The 23,980-nt window shown below is 48.7% G+C and overlaps 1 protein-coding gene across 1 annotated transcript; it reads right to left on the bottom strand.

Moving 5' to 3' along the window:
* Positions 1-224: 224 nt before the first annotated feature.
* LOC147697853 (uncharacterized) lies at positions 225-6,413 on the bottom strand. The gene is made up of 2 exons (XM_086936147.1): positions 5,987-6,413; positions 225-895 (listed from the first exon to the last, which is right to left on the bottom strand). Exons 1-2 carry the CDS (start codon positions 6,411-6,413, stop codon positions 225-227), a joined length of 1,098 nt encoding a protein of 365 aa, XP_086792273.1.
* Between the last annotated feature and the right edge of the window lie 17,567 nt (positions 6,414-23,980).

Here is a 23,980-nt window from a genome sequence, read left to right on the forward strand (position 1 = left end):
TTTGGAATGCACCACAGTTCAGTGGCGTCTGCGGGTAGTTGCCCCAGACCTCCTCTCTACGTCCTCCTCCTGATTTTGCCGTGCGGCGGCAGAGGGCCTGCTGCTGCGGCGGGGTGCCACGACCGGTGGTATGGACTGGCTGCTGTGGCTTGATGTTGCCTCACTGTTGTCGTCTGCCCCCCCGCCTGGCCACGGCCACTGGCCTGCATGCCCTGCATGGCCACTTATATGTTCTCCAGGGCTGTAGCTACGTACTGGCAGCACTGCACCATTTGCACCTGCATGGCCAGTGATCGTCGCGATAGCTGTGAGGTGGCGTTACCAATGATGTGGTTTGACCTTGTGTACGCCGACAGGCGGGTCAACAGTTGACGGTGTCGGCGGCGATTGACATTCCGCTGACGGGACATTGCCTGAGTGTTGGCCTCCACAGCTGCAGTCATTTGTGCGACGTTACGTGCCTTCTTATCCAGTTGGAGGTGGATGGCGGCTAGGTGTCGGGCCTGGGTCTGGTGAACACTCAGCATCCTGCGCTCAACGGAGAGCCCACCTGCTCTAACACTTCTGCCCCTGCCAGCGCGGGATGTATTGGTGGGCGGCTCCCTGACTGGACCGCTCGTCTGGCTCCTCACAGCCGCAGGGTGGCGGATTTGTTGGCGACCTGCTGCTGGTGTTGCAGGCCGCACTGCTGGCTGTGTGCTGCGTGGTACGACTGCAGCGCCTGTTGTCACGGGGGTGGCACGGGCCACAGGGGCGGGTGGTGGGATGACCGGTGTTGTTGCAGCTTGCCCTGATGGTCCGGGCTGTGAAGTATGGTGTGTATCCCCCTCCGTGTCTTCCGTGTTCTCCTCAATCACCAGGGCCTCACTGTCAGTGCTGGGGACATCAGCGCCACCTGTGATGTAAAGTGGACGTTGATTAGTGGCATGTTACGTACACAGTTAGGCTTGCTACATGCATGCAGTCTACCATTCCCTGTCTGCATACATGCAGCAAGAAAAGAAAGGTACACATACTAAGATCTATGTATAAGCTTGCGCTCATCAAAACTGAATCTACCCACTTTTGTATCTAATTCATGTGACATGCTTAAAGTAATGACCATCATGTGACTTCACCCTGCGCGTTTATTGTGTATTTATCAGTGCCCCCATGATATGGAACCACTGCATAAGTAACACCCTTTGTGCCATCTTGAAGACAAGAAAGGAGCCATGCAATCCAAACAGGTCCAACCACGTTTTCCTTAGACTTGTGCTCGCTCAAGTGCATCGTTGTGCACCCAAAAAAATAGAAACACCCAAAGTTTGCACAGTATAATGTCACCTTAATAAAAATGCCCGTTTGTGTATAACTAGAAAAGAATTTCAACATTTCCATTTAAGTGCCAGAAATGTTCCCCATATCATTGCATCGTATCTACTTAGTTCTGCTCACCTTTGTATATTGTCGAAAAGACTTTCAATTCCGATAAGTACTTGTAAATTTTGAGGATACAATTCGTATATGTTCAAGCAATCTATAATAAAATATATATAAAAAGCATATAGTGTTGCCTCAATCTAAGAAAACCAGTTTGATACAACATATCTGAGGTCCACTTTATATATTGATTTAGTTAAAAAATAATTTCCTACCTTAAAAATAATCTTGAATGATGATGCAGGATACTATTTATTCTTCCAATTGTCAGTATTTTTCTTAGTTGGGGTTATAATTGTGGAGCCATGTTAAGTTCCACAATCTGGGAAATAGAAATTATACCTATTTAGATCACAGCAAGCCATTATTTAGCCCAACTAGCGCGAAATTGCCTCTTCACATTATCTTAGGGAATAGAGAATTTTTGAGCCCGAAAATTATTTTTAATGTTCGTTTATTAATCACTTCAATCAGTTGTTTGCATGGGGCAGTGTATTCTATTTTACATATTGCCTGCCTTAATCGTGTCCAATGGCCCAATATCCAGTTAGCCACTCGTGTTCTTAAAAAACATTTTGTCACAATTGGGTCCGTGGACCTATATGCTATATATCAAACACTGCCAACCCCAGTTGCCTGAATCACCCATCGCAAGTCGGACGCCCGCATATGGACATACATTGCGTGCTATCTAATCTGTGCCATTACATCATAAAGACACCGCGTCCCTGCATCTACGTCTATTCCCACACGTAGTTTCTCGTAACTGTTTATTATCGTTCGCACTGCCCGTCTTACCTTCACACGTGTATCGGTTCACCATGTACGCCGTCCCTGCAACCCGGCGGCATCGGTTTCTACAAGCCTCTCGGCTGATTAAATCTTCCCCGCCTAAAGCCGTCATGGAGAGTAAGGAAGGACTAAGGATTGTGCTTGCTATGATTTCTATTCGTTTTTGGCGGCCATCTTTTAGTGTGGTTTTCAGCATGTTTGTAGGCCGGCGCCTATTGCTATTTTACTTTAATAACCTTTATTGGTTGCTACTTATTTGGAATTGCAAAACAACCCCCCTGGCTCCAAGATTGTCACATCTCCCGTTATTAGTTTGGTTTTGATACTTTTCCACATCCATGATTTACCATAAAAAATAAGTTTATATGCATCTGTACTCCATAATTGTTTTTCAATACTAAAAGTCCACATATGTATGGGTGCAACTTATATTATTTGATACTATGGCTATAAATTTCATAATAAGGTGCCCCCACCATATATTGTGTGGTCCAAGTTGTTATTCTCACGTTAAATTACAATTTACAGTATCATTCAATGAACTTCAATGTTACAACTTATTGTTTACATTTTTAGAAAACATGCTTACCTAGTTCATTCATTGTACAATTTGACTCTTACATCGCTTTCTATCATCCAATACTTATTTGTACCGTCTCAATATCAGTATATTCTTATATATAGTCAATACCATTTAATACATTTTTGTGCAGCATGTATCAAGAGCAACTGAAAACATTTTATGTCACTTTATCCCAAGCGAGAGAAAACCAGGTTTAACTGGTCCAAAGGATATTGGCGACGCACTTTAATGCTGTACATGGGAAAACAGAAATACATAAAATAGGATTTCATGGTATAGATGCAGTCCCCATTGGTAATAGGGGTGGAAACAGAACCAGTAAACTAAGACAGAGGGAAAGCAAATGGATCATATTATTGCGAGCGGTTGAGATGGGGATTAATGTAGATAAGGAATTGGTAGAATTCCTGTAACTGTTATAAGATGTGGACCAGTTAAACCCGGTTTCTCGCGCTTGGGATAAAGTGACATAAAATGTTTTCAGTTGCTCTTGATACATGCTGCACAAAAATGTATTAAGTTTTATTGACTATATATAAGAATATACTGATATTGAGACGGTACAAATAAGTATTGAATGATAAAAAGCGATGTAAGAGTCAAATTGTACAATTAATGAACTAGGTAAGCATGTTTTCTAAAAATGTAAACAATAAGTTGTAACATTGAAGTTCATTGAATGATACTGTAAATTGTAATTTAACGTGAGAATAACAACTTGGACCACACAATATATGGTGGGGGCACCTTATTATGAAATGTATAGCCATAGTATCAAATAATATAAGTTGCACCCATACATATGTGGACTTTTAGTATTGAAAAACAATTATGGAGTACAGATGCATATAAACTTATTTTTTATGGTAAATCATGGATGTGGGAAAGTATCAAAACCAAACTAATAACGGGAGATGTGACAATCTTGGAGCCAGGGGGGTTGCTTTGCAATTCCAAATAAGTAGCAACCAATAAAGGTTATTAAAGTAAAATAGCAATAGGCGCTGGCCTACAAACATGCTGAAACCACACTAAAAGATGGCCGCCAAAAACGAATAGAAATCATAGCAAGCACAATCCTTAGTCCTTCCTTACTCTCCATGACGGCTTTAGGCGGGGAAGATTTAATCAGCCGAGAGGCTTGTAGAAACCGATGCCGCCGGGTTGCAGGGACGGCGTACACGGTGAACCGATACACGTGTGAAGGTAAGACGGGCAGTGCGAACGATAATAACCAGTTACGAGAAACTACGTGTGGGAATAGACGTAGATGCAGAGACGCGGTGTCTTTATGATGTAATGGCACAGATTAGATAGCACGCAATGTATGTCCATATGCGGGCGTCCGACTTGCGATGGGTGATTCAGGCAACTGGGGTTGGCAGTGTTTGATATATAGCACATAGGTCCACGGACCCAATTGTGACAAAATGTTTTTTAAGAACACGAGTGGCTAACTGGATATTGGGCCATTGGACACGATTAAGGCAGGCAATATGTAAAATAGAATACACTGCCCCATGCAAACAACTGATTGAAGTGATTAATAAACGAACATTAAAAATAATTTTCGGGCTCAAAAACTCTCTATTCCCTAAGATAATGTGAAGAGGCAATTTCGCGCTAGTTGGGCTAAATAATGGCTTGCTGTGATCTAAATAGGTATAATTTCTATTTCCCAGATTGTGCAACTTAACATGGCTCCACAACTATAACCCCAACTAAGAAAAATACTGACAATTGGAAGAATAAATAGTATCCTGCATCATCATTCATGATTATTTTTAAGGTAGGAAATTATTTTTTAACTAAATCAATATATAAAGTGGACCTCAGATATGTTGTATCAAACTGGTTTTCTTAGATTGAGGCAACACTATATGCTTTTTATATATATTTTATTATAGATTGCTTGAACATATACGAATTGTATCCTCAAAATTTACAAGTACTTATCGGAATTGAAAGTCTTTTCGACAATATACAAAGGTGAGCAGAACGAAGTAGATGCGATGCAATGATATGGGGAACATTTCTGGCACTTAAATGGAAATGTTGAAATTCTTTTCTAGTTATACACAAACGGGCATTTTTATTAAGGTGACATTATACGGTGCAAACTTTGGGTGTTTCTTTTTTTTTGGGTGCACAACGACGCACTTGAGCGAGCACAAGTCTAAGGAAAACGTGGTTGGACCTGTTTGGATTGCATGGCTCCTTTCTTGTCTTCAAGGTGGCACAAAGGGTGTTATTTATGCAGTGGTTCCATATCATGGGGGCACTGATAAATACACAATAAACGCGCAGGGTGAAGTCACAAGATGGTCATTACTTTAAGCATGTCACATGAATTAGATACAAAAGTGGGTAGATTCAGTTTTGATGAGCGCAAGCTTATACATAGATCTTAGTATGTGTACCCTTCTTTTCTTGTTGCATGTATGACGGACAGCCTTGAAAAAGCCCATAGGGGGCGAAACGCGCGTCGGCTGTGGACGATTAAGTCTGGAAAAATAAAGACTTGAATCCGGTACTACGTCTGGTGTGACGAAACTGATTTGGTTGACCAAGGATACGAATTCCAGATATATTGCTAAATAAGCAAAAGGATTAACCCCTTCCATGCTGGGCCGATTTTTCTCGTGTGCTAGGCTTATTAAAGAATCAATGGCTTTATGACGGCCCCCAGCCGTCATGAGCACACGAGCACTGTAATGCATGACGGATGGGGGCCGTCATCAGCATGGAAGGGGTTAAAGAGACTTTTTTGGAGGTGCACGGGTGTATTTGCTCACAGTGTAAGGACTTCCATTCCAAAATCTTTGGGAAGGTGGTCGAAGGTTGATGCCCGAGGTGGATGTGCATCCAACGCCAAGAAGCACTCCATATTGAACTGTGTGGATATTGTAATCTGTGTTTGTGACTATTGAAAACCAAGGTTGATGTGCAAATCTAAATAGCAAATCCACAACATTTTTGTCCGTATTCCCTGTCTGCATGCAGGATTGACTGTCACTGGACATGTGGGGCTCTATGGTACAGGTTGTTAATTGTGGCCAGACTACATGTCTCACAATGCAATTGCGCTATGGAGCTGTACATTGGCTGCATGCTTGAGGTTTGTAATGGGATGCACTGGAGTCGTGGACAATGTTAGGGGACAGGGGGTTGCAGTCGCATGGCACTTACCTGGTGTGTCTTGGGTGGGTCGGGAGGAGTCAAGCCGAGTTACACCCAGGCAGGCCTGTGGGTCGATGGTCTCCTCCACCTGGTCCTCCAGTGGGGTGTTTGGTGGGACGGTGGGCTCCCCTCCACCTGTCACCAATTGCTCCCCCAGCCTCTCTGCAATCTTTTCTTTTGCCCGCCCTCTCAAGTCATACCAGCGCTTTTTCAGCTCGTCCAGCGAGCGCTGGGTCACCCCCACGGCATTGACTTTGGCGCGGATGCGCAGCCATATGCGTCTTTTGTCCGCCTCTGGCACCCTTCGGGAGTCTTTGCCAAATAGGCGGTTGTGATCCCTGGAGACTCCTTCAATTAGGTGTTCGAGCTCCTGCTCCGAAAACTTTATTTTGCGTTTCCTCCCACTGGTGGAAGCTCCTGCTGCCTCCTCTGCCATGGCTGCCACTGTGGTATCTCCTGCTGTGGTCCTGTTGGAATGCTGGAGGGGAGCTCTGGTGCTGCTGCCTGTGCTTCAGACTCTCACTGGTGAATGAGGGTGGGACCTGCCTACTTCCTGGTTGTGATGTCATCACTGTGCTCAGGATGCGACTTCCCATTTTTGCGATCTCGCAGTTAGCAAGATCGCAATTTGCGATATCGGTAATTGCGAAATCGCAATTTCAACTGGGGTTTCGGGCGATTATTTACCGATTTCAGACTTCTCGCAATCGGCGATTGCGATCGCTTGCGAATCGCATTTTTACATCGCAAAACATCATGAATGCCGTTCTGCGATTTCTAAATTGCGATTCGCATTTACTCGCAATTTAAAAATCGCAGAATTGGACATTGAGGAATCTGGCTGTTAAATCCCATGCTTAGCAGTAAAAATGCAGAGTTCATGGCTATATTTTTCTTAACAACGAATCCCATAGATATAACACATGCTCATAGAAATAACTTAACAAGTCTTTTACGTGATGAAGAGAAAGATTTTTTAAACTAAGTAGAAGAAAGAAGGCTGTTGAGCAGAAGTCACATGTACCTCCATGGGCTACTCTAGAAGGGGACTATAAGAAAGGCGAGACTCATGCTGCAATGTCCCTAGACTTGTCAGAATTGGGGAAATTCTGTCTACGTAGACTAAAAACATAACAGTATTTTCATTGGTACTAGTGAATGTGAACATACCTTCCAAATCATGGCGGGATGGGAATTGAAAGGGGAAACTGATCCTGTTTTCCCAGGTATTTATTACGTGTGCTGTGAAAAATGCCTATTATAGGTTACCTGCACGATGGTATGGTAGTTGTTATTTTGGCATTGTTTTCCCGAAGGTATATCACATAACTAAGAACAATGAAATGGATGTAATATGTAAAGGACTAACCAAAAGAAATAGTACATATTTGGTGCACTGATACTGTCAGTTGGAGTCGTATTGAACTCATATAAGTACATCAATTATCAATAGTAGTTGATCGTTTATCAACAGATGGAGGGTTCTTAATGATCAATACCGCAATGGTTCCAATAAGATATATTTTTTATAGAATAGACTTGCCCTTGATATATTATTGGCAAAAGAGGGTGGAGTTTGTGGCATGTTGAAAGTTCAACACTGCTGTACATATATCCCAGACAAAAGTAAAGGTATTGAGAAAAATATCAAGAATATTACAAAGATTCATAAAGACTTGACCCAACTGGAGGTTGACGGTGTTTGGGAAAGACTCAGTAAAAGTATTTCCGCTATAGGTAGCTGATTTTCCACTTTTGGGAGTAGCTTATTAGGGAAAATATGAATTCAAGTAATATCAATAGAATTAGTCCGGTTAATGATAATAATGAAATATAATTGTTGTAAAGGAAAATTAAGATCGATATTAGTGAATGAAACAGAGACTAAAAGGATGGGAAGAAAGAGAAAAAGGGAAGCGATAGAATTAGGAGAAATGAGAGAAAATCTATATGGAAAAATGAAAGAACTAAACATGAACGAGAAAAATTAAGGGTGTATAGAATCTAATGTAGATGCCAAGAATAGATAAAATTGGCACTTGGTGATTGTTAGAAATGGGTCTACAGTCCAAGTAGGGACCCTTCTTCCTAAGTCAGAGTAAGGGGGCAACACCCTTTGATAAACCCTTCTCAACCCTGTGATAATGTAGCACGAGCAGCTAGGCTTATCTCAGAGGCAGTGTGTAAAGCATTTATGATCATGCACAGTAACACAGTGAAGGATACTACAAAGGGACACCACAGAAGTAGTTATAAAAAATACTCAGATACCAACAAGGGCACTCACCAGGCGGTGACACGCCGGCTCCACGCAGCTGTAGCTCTCCGGCCGCCGCTTCCTCCATCACGCGGCAGCCGTGGTAGAGACTACAGCCCCCAGCATTCTTGGCGGTGACACGCCCACCAGGAAGCGCGCACAGAGGCGCTGAAAACGCAGAGGCCCCTGCGGCCGAGCGGGGGACTCAGATACCAACAAGGGCACTCACCGGGCGGTGACACTCCGGCTCCACGCAGCTGTAGCTCTCCGGCCGCCGCTTCCTCCATCACGCGGCAGCTGTGGTAGAGACTACAGCCCCCAGCATTCTTGGCGGTGACACGCCCACCAGGAAGCGCGCACAGAGGCGCCGAAAACGCAGAGGCCCCTGCGGTCGAGCGGGGGACTCAAATACCAACAAGGGCACTCACCGGACGGTGACACGCCGGCTCCACGCAGCTGTAGCTCTCCGGCCGCCGCTTCCTCCATCACGCGGCAGCCGTGGTAGAGACTACAGCCCCCAGCATTCCTGGCGGTGACACGCCCACCGGGAAGCGCGCACGGAGGCGCTGAAAACACCTCACTGGCCGCGCCGGGCTGAGCCCAGGCAGAGGGCGGGCCGTCTGTGGCCGTCAGGGGCTGAAGGAGGCTGGGCTGGGCCACCCCATAACATCCTCTGCTGATAATGGGTAAGCGCAAGAAAGCCACAAATATGGAGGAGGGTGGGAAGAACGCTAAGGTTCCAAGACACTCCAAATCTATCATGACTTATCTTACTTCGGCGGTGGGAGCATTGACGAAGGAGATTGCCAATGCTGAGCTTGAACTGGGTCTGTCAGCCACTCCCTCACCAGCCACTATTCCATCTACCTCCTCGGATGTGGGCGATATCACACCTAATGTCAATCTCCCGGTACCACTAGACCCCGTCGTGACAATAGTTAATCCTCCTTCCATATGCCTTACAGCTAAGGCATCTACCCCCACTTCGCCAGTTAGACAGCCCGAGTCGAGTCACTAGCCAACTACTCTACCAACCAGGAGATCGTTGGATAACAATGTCATCAGTGCGTGCCCATCAAATCTGCCTATTGACCTCCTGGGGGACAAATTAGAGGGACTTTTATTTACCAGGATCGAACCACTACTCGTTGGGATTGCGAAAGACATTGTGGACACACTAAACACCTGTCTAGAAGGATTACTAAAGAAATGTGCAATAATCGATAGACTTGTTAACCCCATACCTCATATGGTACCACATGATAGAGCGATGTGTTCCGAGGGCGAGGGACGGAGGAAGGTGACTGACAAGGGGGATTTGACACAGGCACCATGTGCGGCATCGCAATGTGAGAGCAGCGTAGGGGTTATCAATACATTATTTCCAGTTAAGGATGCACTGCCTCCAATCTTGGAGGGGCAGCAACGCCCGCAGCACCAGCCTTGCTCACCTAACCTTGGGAGGGTATCCTTCAGTAAATATAAACTTAATCTGCCACCTGAGGCGTCCCCACTAGTAGCTGCCTTCATCGGGGTTCCCCCATTAAGGGACAGGGAGGTGGAATCTACCACGGACCTTATGGCTAAAACTAACAAGTGGTGTTCGGACAAATGTTGCGGTGGGAATATTGCAGATGAGATTATTTACGCAAGGAGGGTGTGTTGGATTGGTGAAACAACAGAAATGTACCCAAGGAGATTGTGTGGTCATTAATTTCAGCAGGGCTAACCTAGCGGATAGACTCTTCTGGGATGGCTCTGATTTATCTTTAAAGGACCAATTGAGACCTGTCCCGCTGGGTTTCTTTTACCCTCCCTTTGTTCGTACCACGCAACCTAGATGCCCTGGGAGCAGCAGGTTGGGAGGGCGCCCACCTCTGGGAGAGGGCAGGATTAATACACACACACCTCCACAATCCCTAAGGTGCCCAACTACCTCATCAACCAGCCATCCCCGTGACCACCAGAATGCCCGGGAGGTTCCGGTGCTGGCCACGGAAAATCGTTTTGCTCCCCTGTCGGGTTTGGAGGATATAGACTGACTAGCAGCCAACTCCACTGTGTGACAAAGGAGGTAGGGCATTTAACAAATGATGAAGTTGGGGTATGTAAGCTACTAAGCTGGAACATGGCAGGAATCAACTCCAAACGCAACGACAAGGAGTGGATTAGTTTTGTCTCTGGGCATAAGGTTATTGCCCTACAGGAAACATGGGACACCACCGCTAATTTTTGGTTGGACGGGTTTACCAGTTTCACTAAAGCTGCTACCCCTAGCTGCGCTGGTAGAGCTAAGGGAGGTCTCCTTATTTTATTTTCCCTAGATCTTAAATGATCTTTAAGACAGATCAATAATGTCTCTCTCAATATCCTTATCGTTGAAAGGGAAATTAGCCCCTCACGGAGGACAATATATATTAATTTTTATAATTCCTGGAATAGGGACAATAGTGATAAAAATATTGGCAGACTAGATGCTGTTTTAATGTCAGTCAGTCAGAATACATATTTCGATTCGGAGTACATACTATTGGGAGATTTTAATATTCACCCCTGCAAGCTAGTGTGTGGTTCAAGTAACAAGGAAGGGGGAGAAGGCCTCGAAGGACCCCACTTTGAGCATACTACATCAGGTGAGGAGCTAGAAGATTTTCTGGCCAATTTTTTTTTTTTGTAAATTTTTTTTATTTTGCAGACAAAAAAAAGGAACATTAAACAAAAGGTACCACATACGGCGCACAGATGGGCCCACACAGTGGGAAAGCGTTAAAGTAAGATGAGGCAATGCTGCAACACCAGAAAGCCAGTGGATGAGAGGCTTCGTCAGTCGTATGTGTCGGCAGTCCCGTTCCCATCCCCCAACATTGGGTCGCTCAGTTAGCGCAGCCGACAAGGAGTCCAGAGTCGCCCTGTCCTCTAGGTGAGCCTCATCTCATCGATATAACTGTGCCAAAGTAGCACCCAACCCCAGTCCCCCACAACTCCCCCCCCCCCCTCCCGTGACGGTGCCGCTCATCTCCCCCATTCATCCAACAGGCACACTCTAGAGCTGAAATAGATGTAAATTCCTCAGTGATGCCGGGCAAACTGCCGAGGGCAAACCCTTAGAGAGAAAGGACACCAAGGGACCCCACACGTGTTTGAAATTTTTGTAGTTGCCTAGGAATATGTCCGCCATTCTCTCGAGACTCAGGAGCCTCCACAATCTAGCGTGCCAAAGGGATATCGCCGGGGCCTCTTTCCGCTTCCAGGCCGAAGCCAACGTGAGTTTGGCCGCGCCGAGACACAGCCAAAGGATCTTTTTGTCAGCTCGTGTCTGGTGTTCAAGGCCAGGGTCTCTCAAACCCAGTAGCACGAACTCCGGGGAATCGTCGACAGGGTACTTCAGGATGTCTTTAATATGGGACAAGATCTCGACCCAGAAGGGTTTGATGATTGGGCAGTCCCACCAAATGTGGCGGAAGTCCCCCAGGAGGCCGCAGCCCCTCCAGCATCTGTCCGTGACAGCCGGGTAGATGCGATGAAGTCGAGCCGGGACCATGTACCACTGCGTAAGGGTTTTAAAATGCGCCTCCCTCAGGAGTATGGAGTGATTAAATTGTGTCATGTCTTTCCAAAGTGCTGACCACTCCCGTCAGTGATATCCCTCCCTACTATCTCCTCCCATTGCTCCATGTAGCGCGGTCTGGGGGATAGGGCCGAACGAAGCAGCAGTTGGTAGAGAAAGGAGATGGCCCCCTTCATGGTGGATGTCTTCAGGAGAAAGGCCTCAAAGTCGGACAGAGGTCTCGTCGCAGCCTCCCGCACACCCGGTGACGTGGCCCAGTGGAGCAATTGTAAATGCCTGTATCGTTCCACCGGCTGCACTTGGTAGTCCCGCACGCAGTTCCCAAACGTCAGGGGATCGGGGCCGTGGAACAGGTGAAGTAGCGCCCGGCATCCCCCTCCCTCCAGGCGTCAAAGGGGCCCTCTGTGAGCGCCGGTGGAAACTCCGGGTTGAAATGCAATGGAGTGAATGGGGATGGAAAGGTCGTCCACCTCTCGTCGCCCGCCAGGGTATCCCAGACTTTCAGCGTAGTCCCCGTGGGGGTGCTAATATACGCGTTTGCCGGGCGGTCCCGCTTCGGCTTCCAGGCCAGATCCCAGATGGACCGGCCTGCCACACTCCGGTCCATATGCAGCCAATGTTTGTCGGAAAACTGCTGGGACCATTCCACCATGACTCTGAGTTGGGCAGCTTTGTAATAGAGGTGGAAATCCGGAAGACCGACCCCCCCGTCATTCCGCGGACGTCGCAGGAGTGTAAACGAAAGGCGCGCCCGACCACTCTGCCAGACAAATTTCAACATCATCGATTTAAGGTGGCTAAAAAAGGAGGAGTTCAGTGGGATCGGTAGGGCCTGGAACAGGTACAGATACTTGGGGAGAAGGACCATTTTGATAGCGTGCACCCGTCCCAGCCAGGATAGGATTTTCGGTTTCCATTTCTCCAGTTCCGCCCGCGACTTGGCCAAGAGGGGCGGGAAGTTGGCTGCGAATAAGCAGCCCACCGTAGGGGTGAGATGAACTCCCAGGTATAGAATGGAGCCCGAGGCCCAGGCCAGTGGTGTCGTCGCTCTCACCCGTGCCACCTCGGCCTGAGATAAGGTCAGGTTCAGGACATACGACTTGCCGTAATTAACTTTGAAGCCGGCCACTGCTTCAAATTCCAGCAATATACCTCGAACACACGGAAGAGAGTTAGCGGGGTCGGCCACTGATAGCAGGACGTCATCCGCAAAAAGGGTGATTTTGTGCTGTTCCCCTGTGAATGGGATGCCCTTCACCCCCTCGTGCTCCCGAACCGCCATCGCCAGGGGCTCAATGCTGAGCGCAAACAACAAGGGCGAGAGGGGGCATCCCTGCCTGGTGCCTCGTGAGTGCCGAAAAAAGGCCGATAGGTGGCCGTTCACTGCCACCCTTGAGCGTGGGCTGCAGAAGTTGGCTCTCACCATAGCGATGAATCGATCGGAGAAACCAAAAGCCTGTAACGTGTGGAATAAGAAGCCCCAGTCCACTCGGTCGAAGGCCTTCTCTGCGTCCAGACCCACCAAGACCGCCGGGATGCGGAACTTATCCGCCTTCTCAATAAGGTGGATTACCCTCCTAGTATTATCGTGCGTCTGGCGGCCTTTAATGAAGCCGGATTGGTCCGCGTGGATAATCGTCGGCAGCAGATCCTGTAGACGACTTGCTAAAATAGCTGAGTAAAGCTTTGCGTCGATATTGAGTAAGGCTATGGGGCGGTATGAGGCACATTGCTCCGGGTCCTTCCCTGGCTTTGGCAGGACTGTGATCACTGCCTCCGCGAGGGTCCCGGAATTGACCCCAGGTCCAACCATATCGTTAAAGAGGGCGACCAGGAAGTCACACACCTCAGTCGCATAGGTCTAATAGAAAACTGCAGTGAACCCATCGGGTCCGGGGGCTTTGTGTAATTTCAAGTTTTTGATGGCAGAGAGGACCTCCTCCCTCGTGATCGGAGCATCGAGTAAATCATTCCAGGCCCCGGAGACCTGCGGAATCGATAAGCGCTGCAGGAACTCCCGTTGTTTAGCAGTATCCAGCCCTTCCCCCTTGTACAAAGCGGCGTAAAAGCGGCCAAAGACGTCCGCCTTCTCCCCGTCACAATGGTGGAGCGCACCCGCGGGGTCTCTAATCCCACCTATGTACTCACGCTCCCTCTTGTCCCTCAGTTGTCGGGCCAAGTGCCTGCCAATCTTGTTACCACTGGAGTAGGAGTGCCGTCCCTGCCGTAGGAGGGTGAGCTCGGCCCTATTCGTATAATGTGCCTTCAGCTTGCCCCTAACCGCCGTCAGGGGACGCAGGGTTATTCTCGAGGGATTAGCTTTGTGCTCCCTCTCAAGCGTGAGCACCTCGGCCTCTAGCGCCTCCCTCTCCTTCCTACGTAGAGCGTTCAATTGCGAATTGAGGCCCAGGCATGTCCCCGTGATCGTCGCCTTAAAGGCGTCCCACGTGGTCATTAGGGATGTGTCCGATGGGGGGTTGCAAGCAAAAAATTCACGAATGGCCAAACGTAAGGCTTGATGGGACACCTCGTCCCTGGCTACCGAAGCCGGGAAGTACCACTTCCGGTTCGCGGTGTTAGGAGGTGACCAACGAAGCGTGAGCACCATGAGGCTGTGGTCAGACACAGATATCGGGAGAATGGCGGCATCTAGAATGTTCCCTCTAAGTGATTGACTAAGGAAGACGTAATCCAAACGGGAGTAGGAGTGGTGCACATGGGAAAAGAAGGTATAGTCCTTCATATCAGGGTGAAAAAACCTCCATCCATCAACTAGACCCATCTCCTCCACCCCACGCTGCGTAGCCTCAGAAAAGACCCCTGTGTCCGCCCGCCTCCCCCCCGAGCTATCCATATCTCTGTCCCAAACCAAATTATAATCACCCAACATGAACACGAGACCTTCTGCAAAGTCCCCCACCTTAACCAGTAACTCCTGCATGAACTTATTCTGACCTGCATTAGGCAGGTAGAGCACAACAAACGTACATAGCCTACCCTGAATGTGCCCTTTGACCATCAGCCACCGTCCCTCCCTGTCGCTGCGGACCCCCATTGGTTGAAAGTGCAACGCTGCTTTGAACAGTAAAGCCACCCCCCGATGCTTCGTGACAGCTGAGGACCTGTACACAATGGGGTACGCCCTATGGCGGAGCCGCATTTCATCCTTTCGCGCCAAGTGAGTTTCTTGCAACCCTACCACATCAAGGTGATGGTCCACCACATATTTCAGGACCTTCTGTCGCTTCTGAGGAGAGTTCAAGCCCTTGACATTCCATGTACCTATACTAATTGGCATGGCAAACACAAAACACAGACCCCGCTGTCAGTAATACAATTGGCGCCCATTCCGCATTCCTCCCCTCCCCCCGGCAACGTGCACCCAAACGTTTCCAGAATAGCCGCTGAGTCATCCCCACTGCAGCAAAGTACGCACTCAACCACACACACTCCGCATTCACCCCCAATGGCCTCCCGTCACGGGTCCCCCCCCCCCCATACCCAAGAACCCCAAACCGAACCCCCCCCTAAACAATACAGAACATTGTACAAAATCCGAAAAAAAGGTGCAGTAACAATACTCATCGAGATCAGTAGGCCGAGTCCGTAGGAGGCCACCAATCAAAAGGCAGGCCGGAGGAATGAAACCACTATTCCCCTTGGCCACAATCGAGGTCGTCTCCTACCAGAGTACTTTCAGAACCCTCGATCAGAAGGCCCGAGCCTCTCCGGCGCCGATCCGCCATTCCTCGGGGATCACGCCGCCCCAGAGCTATGCTGCGAGTCGGCCAACGTGGCCGAGGCCACCGAAGCGACTGCTGCTCCCCGTTCCTGCAGGCTGGCAGAAAGGTCCGGGCTCTGTCTGGCAGGGGAACCGGCGGGGGAGCGCCCCACCCTGTGCCATGAGTTCGAACGGCAGCGCCGTCGAGACGGGGAGGACGCCGCGGCCTGCGAGGACGGCACATCCTCCATACCCAAAAGCTCTTTTGCCGCCTGGAGCGTGCGGATTTGAGCTAGGCGGTTCTGCCACCTGAAGATGATCCTGAAAGGGTGTCCCCAGGAATAGGCGATGCCCCTCTCTCTCAAACGATGTGACAGGTCGGAAGTCCCTCCGCTTTTGCAAGGTGGAAGCAGCCAAGTCCTGATATAGTTGTGGCCGATGACCCCGGAATTGCAGCGACTCGATGGTCCGGGCTTTCCGAAGAATCCTTTCCTTAAGCTGGAAATCGTGGACGCACACCAGGATGTCAGGGGGATGTCCCCCCCCGCGACGTGGCAACCCCACCCGGTGCACTCTGTCCATCTGTATCTCTTTCGTGTCTGCCCCATCGAGGACCTGGAGAAACAGCTCCTGGACGTACCCCCGTAGATCCCCCGCCTCACCGTCCCACGGCACCGCCCGTATTCGGATGTTGTTTCTACGGGAGCGGTTTTCAAGGTCTTCCGTGTGTAGTTGTAGGTCCAAATTTTGCTCGGTGAGGCGGATGATGTCCTGCTGGAGCATATGAATATCGGTGGCCACACTCAGGTCCTTGTCTTCCAGGGTCGCCACCCTCTCGCCTATGCCGTTCACGTCTCTCCGCACCTCCCGCAAGTCGGAGGCGAGTTGCGCCCTGAGCTCGGATATGTCCTCCTTGATTGAGGCAAACAACTCCGACATGAAAGCCTTCGTCGCTGGGGTGTCTTCATCCGAGGGCTTCGACGACCCACTCGCTCCAGGGGAGGCCGGTTGTTGGGAGGATTTCGAGGCGTTGTCCTTCCCCTGGTTCCGTTTGCGCGGCAAAGTAGACATGGCGACTCACAGCGCCTTGTGCCGGCGCCACGTGGCTGCGGAAAGTAGCGAGGCCTGCAGGCGGTCCAAGTGCTCGGGAGGGCGCTCGCCGGCGCCACCAAGTATGTCCAGTCCCCCGCACACAGGTACTCGATCCGTGGGTGTCTCCGGTGCCCAAGGGGGGATACCCCGAGAGCCGGTGTCCGTATACCTTAGCCCTCCAGGCCTCCACCCAACAGGTGTCGCACCACCAGCCAGCGGGAGAGGCACTCCTTTGCTCCGTCGTAGTCACGGTTTTGCACAGCACCCAGGCCCCGCGCCTCGTGGAGCGGTGTAATGGCGGGCCTCGAAGGTCCAATCAGGCCGCAGGCGCCAACCGCGAAAGGAGGGACGGGCGGCGTAGATAGTATAGAGTTGCCGCTAGTCCGAGCGCCACTGCAGTGCCAGGGGCCGGCGCCCCACCTCCCCCAGGTGTGGTGGGGTATGATCTGGGTTCCGCCGTCAGGACCTCCGTCGCCCAGGCGCAGTTCCGATCAGCCTTCCGTCTACTCCAATGCCTGCAGGCAGATTTAGGGCCCCGCCCTCCGACCGCGCCGGGCCTCGATGTCCGGAGAGCCCGGGGTCTCACAGGCCGCGGGTTACGTTCGATCTCTAAGGCGCTCCCGGGATCACACCGCCTCGGCGACCCCACCAAAGTCTGCCGCTCCGTCAGGCGGTCTTCCCCGCCGCTGTCGGGGCGCGTGGGCACCCCCAAGATCGTGCTTTTAGATGCTTTGCTGGATCAGCGCCGGAGCGGCACGGAAAGGCGTCCTACTCCGCCGCCATCTTGGCCACGCCCCCTTTCTGGCCAATTTTAACCTCTATGAACCGGACGGGGGCACAAGAATAGCTACCTTTACGGGTACCGACCCTGGAACAATCATTGACTACATTTTTGTAACACCAGGTATCTTAAACAGGGTCATCACCTATCGCACAGTTCCTTCCCATTACAGTGACCACAATCCTGTTATACTTGATGTAGCTTGGGGAGATTATATGGGGCCAATCCCGGGGCCAGTAAAATTAGTGCATACCTTGCGCACATCCGATCAGGGTAGAAGACTCAAATGGGCCAAGGTGGTTCCGGAGAACTTTTATGCAGAAGTTTTCCCGAAAATCGAGGCCCGGGTGGCGGTGTGCCAAAACCCAAATGCCCGGGACCGTGAAATTATAGGGGCATTTGAGACTATATGTGGACTTGTCTCACAGGATCTTTTGGTAAAACCCAGGAAAGGAGTGTGTAACAAGCAGCGCTGGTTTGACGCTTCCTGCTCAAAAGCACATAAGTCCCTAATGGCAGCCTTGAAGAGATCACCTAGGATAAGGGATGATATTGTAACTCTGAGGAAGAATTATAAGCTAGCCGTCAAGATCAGACAAGATAATATCAAACTTGAAGCCTGGGAGAATCTCCTCTCTGTGGCCATTCTGAAGGATAGCAGGCAATTCTGGGAAATAATTAAACAGCCATTTTTCTCTGATTCAACTAATGATGTCATGGACTGTGTTATCTCGGATGACAAATGGCTGGCCCACTTTAAAAAGGTGTATGGAGACAATGAGACGGTTGGTCAATTATGCCCCTTGGTGGCCCCAAGTTATGGGCGGGGGTCTTGGCTAATGTCTTTACCGCCGTTAATGGCAACTCTATACCATCCACCTGGGCTATTTCTACCATCGTCCCCATTTTTAAGAAGGGCCAGCGGGACGATCCCGGGTGTTATAGGCCCATATCCCTCCTGGACTCTGCAGTCAAGATCCTAGGCAGAGTCCTTTTGGCCAAATTGAGGGATAACGTAGAGTGTTGCGGGGGGTTGGCCGACATTCAGTACGGGTTCAGAGAGAAGAAAGGAACGGTTGAGCAATGTTCCAACTTACACCTGTTGATCTCGAAATACACGGTGGCCAAGGAGGGGTCCCAATTCCTAGCGTTTATGGACCTCTCCTCGGCCTTCGATCTGGTGAACAGGTCTAAGCTATGGACCACCCTCCTGAAGATGGGGATAGATGAGGCACTGGTCAAGTTCATGGCCTCTCTTCACCAAGAGCTTTTTGCTGCAGTACGGGTCACTAATGAGGGAAGGTGTACGTCCCGCTTTCAGTCCATGCGGGGGTCAGGCAGGGCTCTATACTGGCCCCGCTGCTTTTTACCATCTACATTAATGGCTTGGGTGCCTACCTGGAAGATGTTTAGGGCGATGTTCCGCGTGCAGGAGCAGTTAAGATCCCCGCGCTCCTGTACGCGGACGATAGAGTGCTGATAGCCCGCACTGGCGTCTGCCTGCAACATCTCCTGGATGCTTTTGGCACATTTATGGACCATCTGGACTTAAGAATAAATACGAATAAATCCCATACCATGGTCGTGGGGCGCAAACGTAGCAAGGGGAAATCTAAAATCTTTGAATGTAAGGGCGAGGTTGTCACCAGAGTCTCCAGGTTCCCCTACCTGGGGGTTCTTTTTGACCAGAGGGGATCTTGGGGACCTCGGGTTAGGGCGAAGAGGTCGGCGGTGACTAGATCATCAGCAGCCCTCATGGGATTTGCGGGTAGGCTGGGCGCTAGGCCGATGGAAGCCCTTCTGAAGATTTATAAAAGTAAATCAATTGCTTTGGCCTCATATGGTTCACCCCTTTGGGGTTACGTAAAACTGGAACCAATTCAGAAGGCGGAAAATAGATTCATACAGACCCTCCTGTCTGTCCCACAGTCCACACCGACCTTTTCCATACATATGGAGGTGGGCCTAGATTTCGTCACTGATGGACTGAACATGGCACCCTTGATCTTTTGGCTAAAGACCTGGCTCAATGAAGAGCTGCCCCTTGACCATAGGATCATGGCTGATGTCATGTCTTTGGACCAATTTAAAAGGGTGCCATGGTTGGCCTACTTGATGAAGTCGTTCTCAGACCTGGGACGACCAGAACTCTTTACACCCCCCCGGGACATCAAGAACCAGGACCTTGACCTGATCAAGAAGCAATTCATGGGTAGGGCAAGAGCATGTCACGAGGAAAAGGAACTTGCGAAACTGGCAGTGAGGAGACACTATCTGCTTGTAAACTCATTTGCACTAGCACCTTACCTTGGTTTAGTTACGATCCCATACCATAGGTTTCTCCTGACCAAGTTTAGGTTTAATTTGTTACATTTTTATTTGGGCAATTTTAAAACGTGGGAAAAACCTGAATTAGCCCCCCCCCCCCCCCTGTTGTTGTGATCACTTTTCTGTCCAAGACACCATGCACTTTGTTATGTTTTGTGGGTTTTATTTAAAGCCCAGGAAAAAATATCTGTTACCTGTTTTAAAGGAGGCTGGCTTCACACAAGTGAGACCAGCCCTGCTCTACCTACAATCATTGAACAACATACGCATCACATTCTGTATGGCTAATTTCTTGGTGGCAGCAGCCAGAACTAAAAAAACACATCAGAACAATGGGCCCCTCTAAAACTGTGTTTAATTACTGCATTTGAACTTTGCACAACACTAAATGAATTTAATCTGCCTTTTATTAACGCCATGTATGTATTGATTTGTATGATATTGTAAATAGTTTTTTATATCGTATGAAATGTTCTTATCTCTTTGTATGATTTTTAACTAAATCGAATAAAGATATTTTGACTGACTGAGAGAAGTATCTTTATATATAGACTTAACACAAGACCAATAACAGTAAAAAGCCACAATACTGAAAAATGGGGGTACTCTGGAAAAGTTGGAAAAAGAGTTCAAAGTGTTCAAATAGGGGTTCAGTTCAAAGCAGTGGTCTCTGCGACCCTTTTACTTACAAAGTACCTGGATTTCGTAGCAAAACCAACAAAATGTCGCAAAGGAGCTGTAGCGATGATTTTCCTCGCGCAAGGCCGGCGATGCGTTGAATCCTTGCAGCAAGGGAGGATGATGCGTCGGGCTGCGGGTGCGTGCGGGACAAAGCAACAGATTTCTTCCTGCTAGGCCACAGATGCGTTGAATCCTTGCTGCGAGGGATGATGACGCGCTGATCCTGTTGCGTGTGCGATCTTGTTGCGATGAAAGAAAATGGCGCTCTGCGAGGGAGCAACGATCCGGGTGCGATGTGAGGAAAATGGCAGACGCCTGGCGTCCCCGCAGCGATGATCCGTGGTCAGCGAGCCTTCGAAAAGCCCGCAAACGTGCAATGAGATGATCTCTGGGGCTAGCGAGCACTTTGGGGCATGCAATGCGATCTTTGGTTTGCGAGCGCTCGGCGGCAGCAGTGCGTGGATTTTTCTCAAGCTCTTCAGCTGCGGCGGCTCGCAAACGGCGTTAGCAACAATTTTCATCTCTTACTTCTCTGTAGTAGAACTAGAGGCCCTGGACCTCACAGGGACCTCACCTGCAGATAGAAATCCTCGCTGGGAGGAATCAGGAGGCTGGTGGGGGAGTCAGATGTGCCTGTGACTCCAGCAGGAGGCTAGCTCTCTTCTAGCCCTTGGGTGATTGCTTAGAAAAATAAGTCTCTTAAAAGTCCTTTTCCCTCTTCTTCCAAGTCCAAGGGGAATTACTGCAGGCCAGTCCAAGAAACAGCACACAAGCACAAGGACAGTCTCCTCCTGCAGATTCCTTCAGTAACACGGACAGAGGTTCCTCTTGACATCCAGGAGCAATACTCATTGTAGGGGTTTGGGCACAGATATTTATACCCCAAAAGTCTTTGTTCTAAAGAGTCACTGGTCCCTGAACCCAGCCAGAACTAGTTCTGCTCAGGCTTGGAGCAGTTTGTTTACCAGGCTGCATCCTTCCTTTCAGAAAGAGGGGGTCTGCCATCAGACGCACAGTAGGAGGTGGAGCCAGCATTCACTTTGCCAGGCACAGCCCTATTCAGGACAAGGAGCTACCCCTCCCTAGTGCTCAATGCGGATTTCTCTATTCAACCCAGGTCTGACTCAGCATATATTGCCCCTCTAAACCCAGACAGTCAATACACATAACAGCAGAGCACACTGGAGGCTTAGGCAAGAAAATACCTACTTTCTAAAAGTGGTATTTTCAAACACAGAATATTAAAACCAACTTCACTAAAAGATGCATTTTATTATTCTGAGCTCAGGCATACTAAACTCGAATTTCTACCATGTTCCCTGAGTCAGATAGGACTATAATATGTAATAGCCTGTCTGCCCATTCTAGCCTATGGAGAACAAGTAGCCTTGCAGCAGTGAAAACAAAATGGAGGGGGATTCACTACCAGGACATGCTACACATACCAAGTAATGTCCTACCTTACGCACACAATGCACCTACATAGGGGTGACTGACATGAGGCTAAGGGAAGGGTCAGGGGCTGGGAAGTGTGGGCACTTCACAGACAAGATGGCAGTTTTGGACTGCGCGCAGACACTGCAGTTTTGAGGTACACTTTACAAGCTCCTTCTGTGGGTGGCGCAAAACCAGCGCTGCAGGCCCACCAGCAGCATTTTGGTTACCAGCCCTGGGCACACACCGGCCACGCTACTAGGGACTAAAAGGTAACCCAAATAAGCCAATCAGGGATATACCAATTCACAAACATATTTACACAGGGAGAATTTGCGCTGTGGCACTGAATAGCAGTGGCACAGCGCCCAGAGCATCTATTACCAGCAAAAACAGAGGAGACAACAGCGAAAAATGGAATGGAGAACCACGCCAATGGTGCCAGGTCTAAAAGTAATGTTGGGTATTTTATGATGGCTCTAAAATGCCCTCAGAGGGGGGATTGATTGAGCAAGGATTCAAGAAAACAAAACTTGCTCGGAGAAATCCTTCATCAACAGTACTAATTGTTAGAAATAGTAGAGAAAACGAAATTAATATACACGCACAACATTTACATATGGGGAAAAGAGCTTTATGCATGCTTAATTAATGAAAATAGAATGCAATGCAACTAAAACCTGCTTGAAACTGGAAAAACGCTTTTGCGCATGTGCAAATTAGAACTACGTCGATAGTAACTTGACTAACCCGTTTTGTGAGGGAAAACTCTCATGCATGCGCAGAAATTACTAACATTAGGGATTGAGCCACCGCATGCCTGGCATATACTTGCCTGCATTCAAAGAGAGCTGTTGCTACTAATGCTTTTGCTTAACGAAAGAGAAAATAACATGGGATAGAGTAGAAGTGGGTGGTGAACAGTGAAAATCACATATTTGAGAAATTAACATCTGTTTTATGATTCCTTTATTAATAGTGTACGTTTGGGCCTCATGTGGCATATGAGCGAAAAAGATGGCGTCGAAAATTGAGGTGAGCTAGATATACGCAGTGTAATAGTGATGTGACCCGCTGACCGTGTCACTGACAGGCTGCCAAGAGGCAAAGACAACCACCGTGAGAAACCGCTTCTCAACGGTGGAACTGTATTGAAATGCGTTTTGATTTGTAACATTAAATACATGACACAGAATATTAAATGAGCTAAAGGGGATGTTAGACAAAAGGGTTTATTAAAAATTGAATATGTCAGCATGAGGTGATGACAACTCCCCTGTCCCTGCCCAATCACAGTTCCTAATCCATCGATATTAGAAACTTTTGAGGGTGGGACATGCAGAAATTAAGACTATAACTAGAGTGACTATTGGTATTCATTCATTGAGTCGACATTGCTGAGAGAGAGAGGCAAGAGCTTGAGGAACCGGAGTTGATTTCCGGTTATGTAAAGCATATAATCGATTATTTAGAATTAGCGTGATGTATCTAGATTACTTACCGCAAAGTACGCAAACACTAGCATGCACCCGAATTGCAGTAACTTAGGGTTCTAACATACACTGCTTTGCACGTTTTACACTTGCTTGACTTGACCGACGCCATTTTGTGGCCTCGCTCGAAGCCCTACATTAGCAGACCTTATTCAATTATTACACCAAAGTCATTCCCCTGAGAAATAGCCCAACTGTTGCAATACTGCTGTCTCAGCTCGTTAGGCCTGTCAAGGTTATAGGTAGCAGGAGGAGGCCCGATAGGCACATTCCGGGAGGGGTGCGGGGCGGACTCACTCGGAGTTAGCAGAAGGGAGTCACCCGTACGACCTTGCTAATCTAGGATGAGCTTAACCAAGAGCGCTTTGTCTCCCATATATGGTCTTTTCCTCTGCACCAACCTGTACCAACTTGTATTTTTCCATCTTGGGTAACGGTTTCGAGAATGTAACTGTATATATGTGATGTGCTGATAATGTGCCAGCAGTCTTCTTGGCGGACCTTGTGGGGTTAGGTCACAAGGAGCTCCTCTGGCAGAGTTTGTTTGTTATAATAAACGATTGGACCTTCTGCACTGCCAACCGACTGATTATTGGTAATGGGAATGGGATTGGTTGTGAATATAACTCTAATTGGGAGGTGGTAAAT

The sequence above is a fragment of the Lissotriton vulgaris genome, chromosome 8 (genome assembly GCF_964263255.1).
Source record: "Lissotriton vulgaris chromosome 8, aLisVul1.2, whole genome shotgun sequence".
Lineage (NCBI taxonomy): Eukaryota > Metazoa > Chordata > Amphibia > Caudata > Salamandridae > Lissotriton > Lissotriton vulgaris.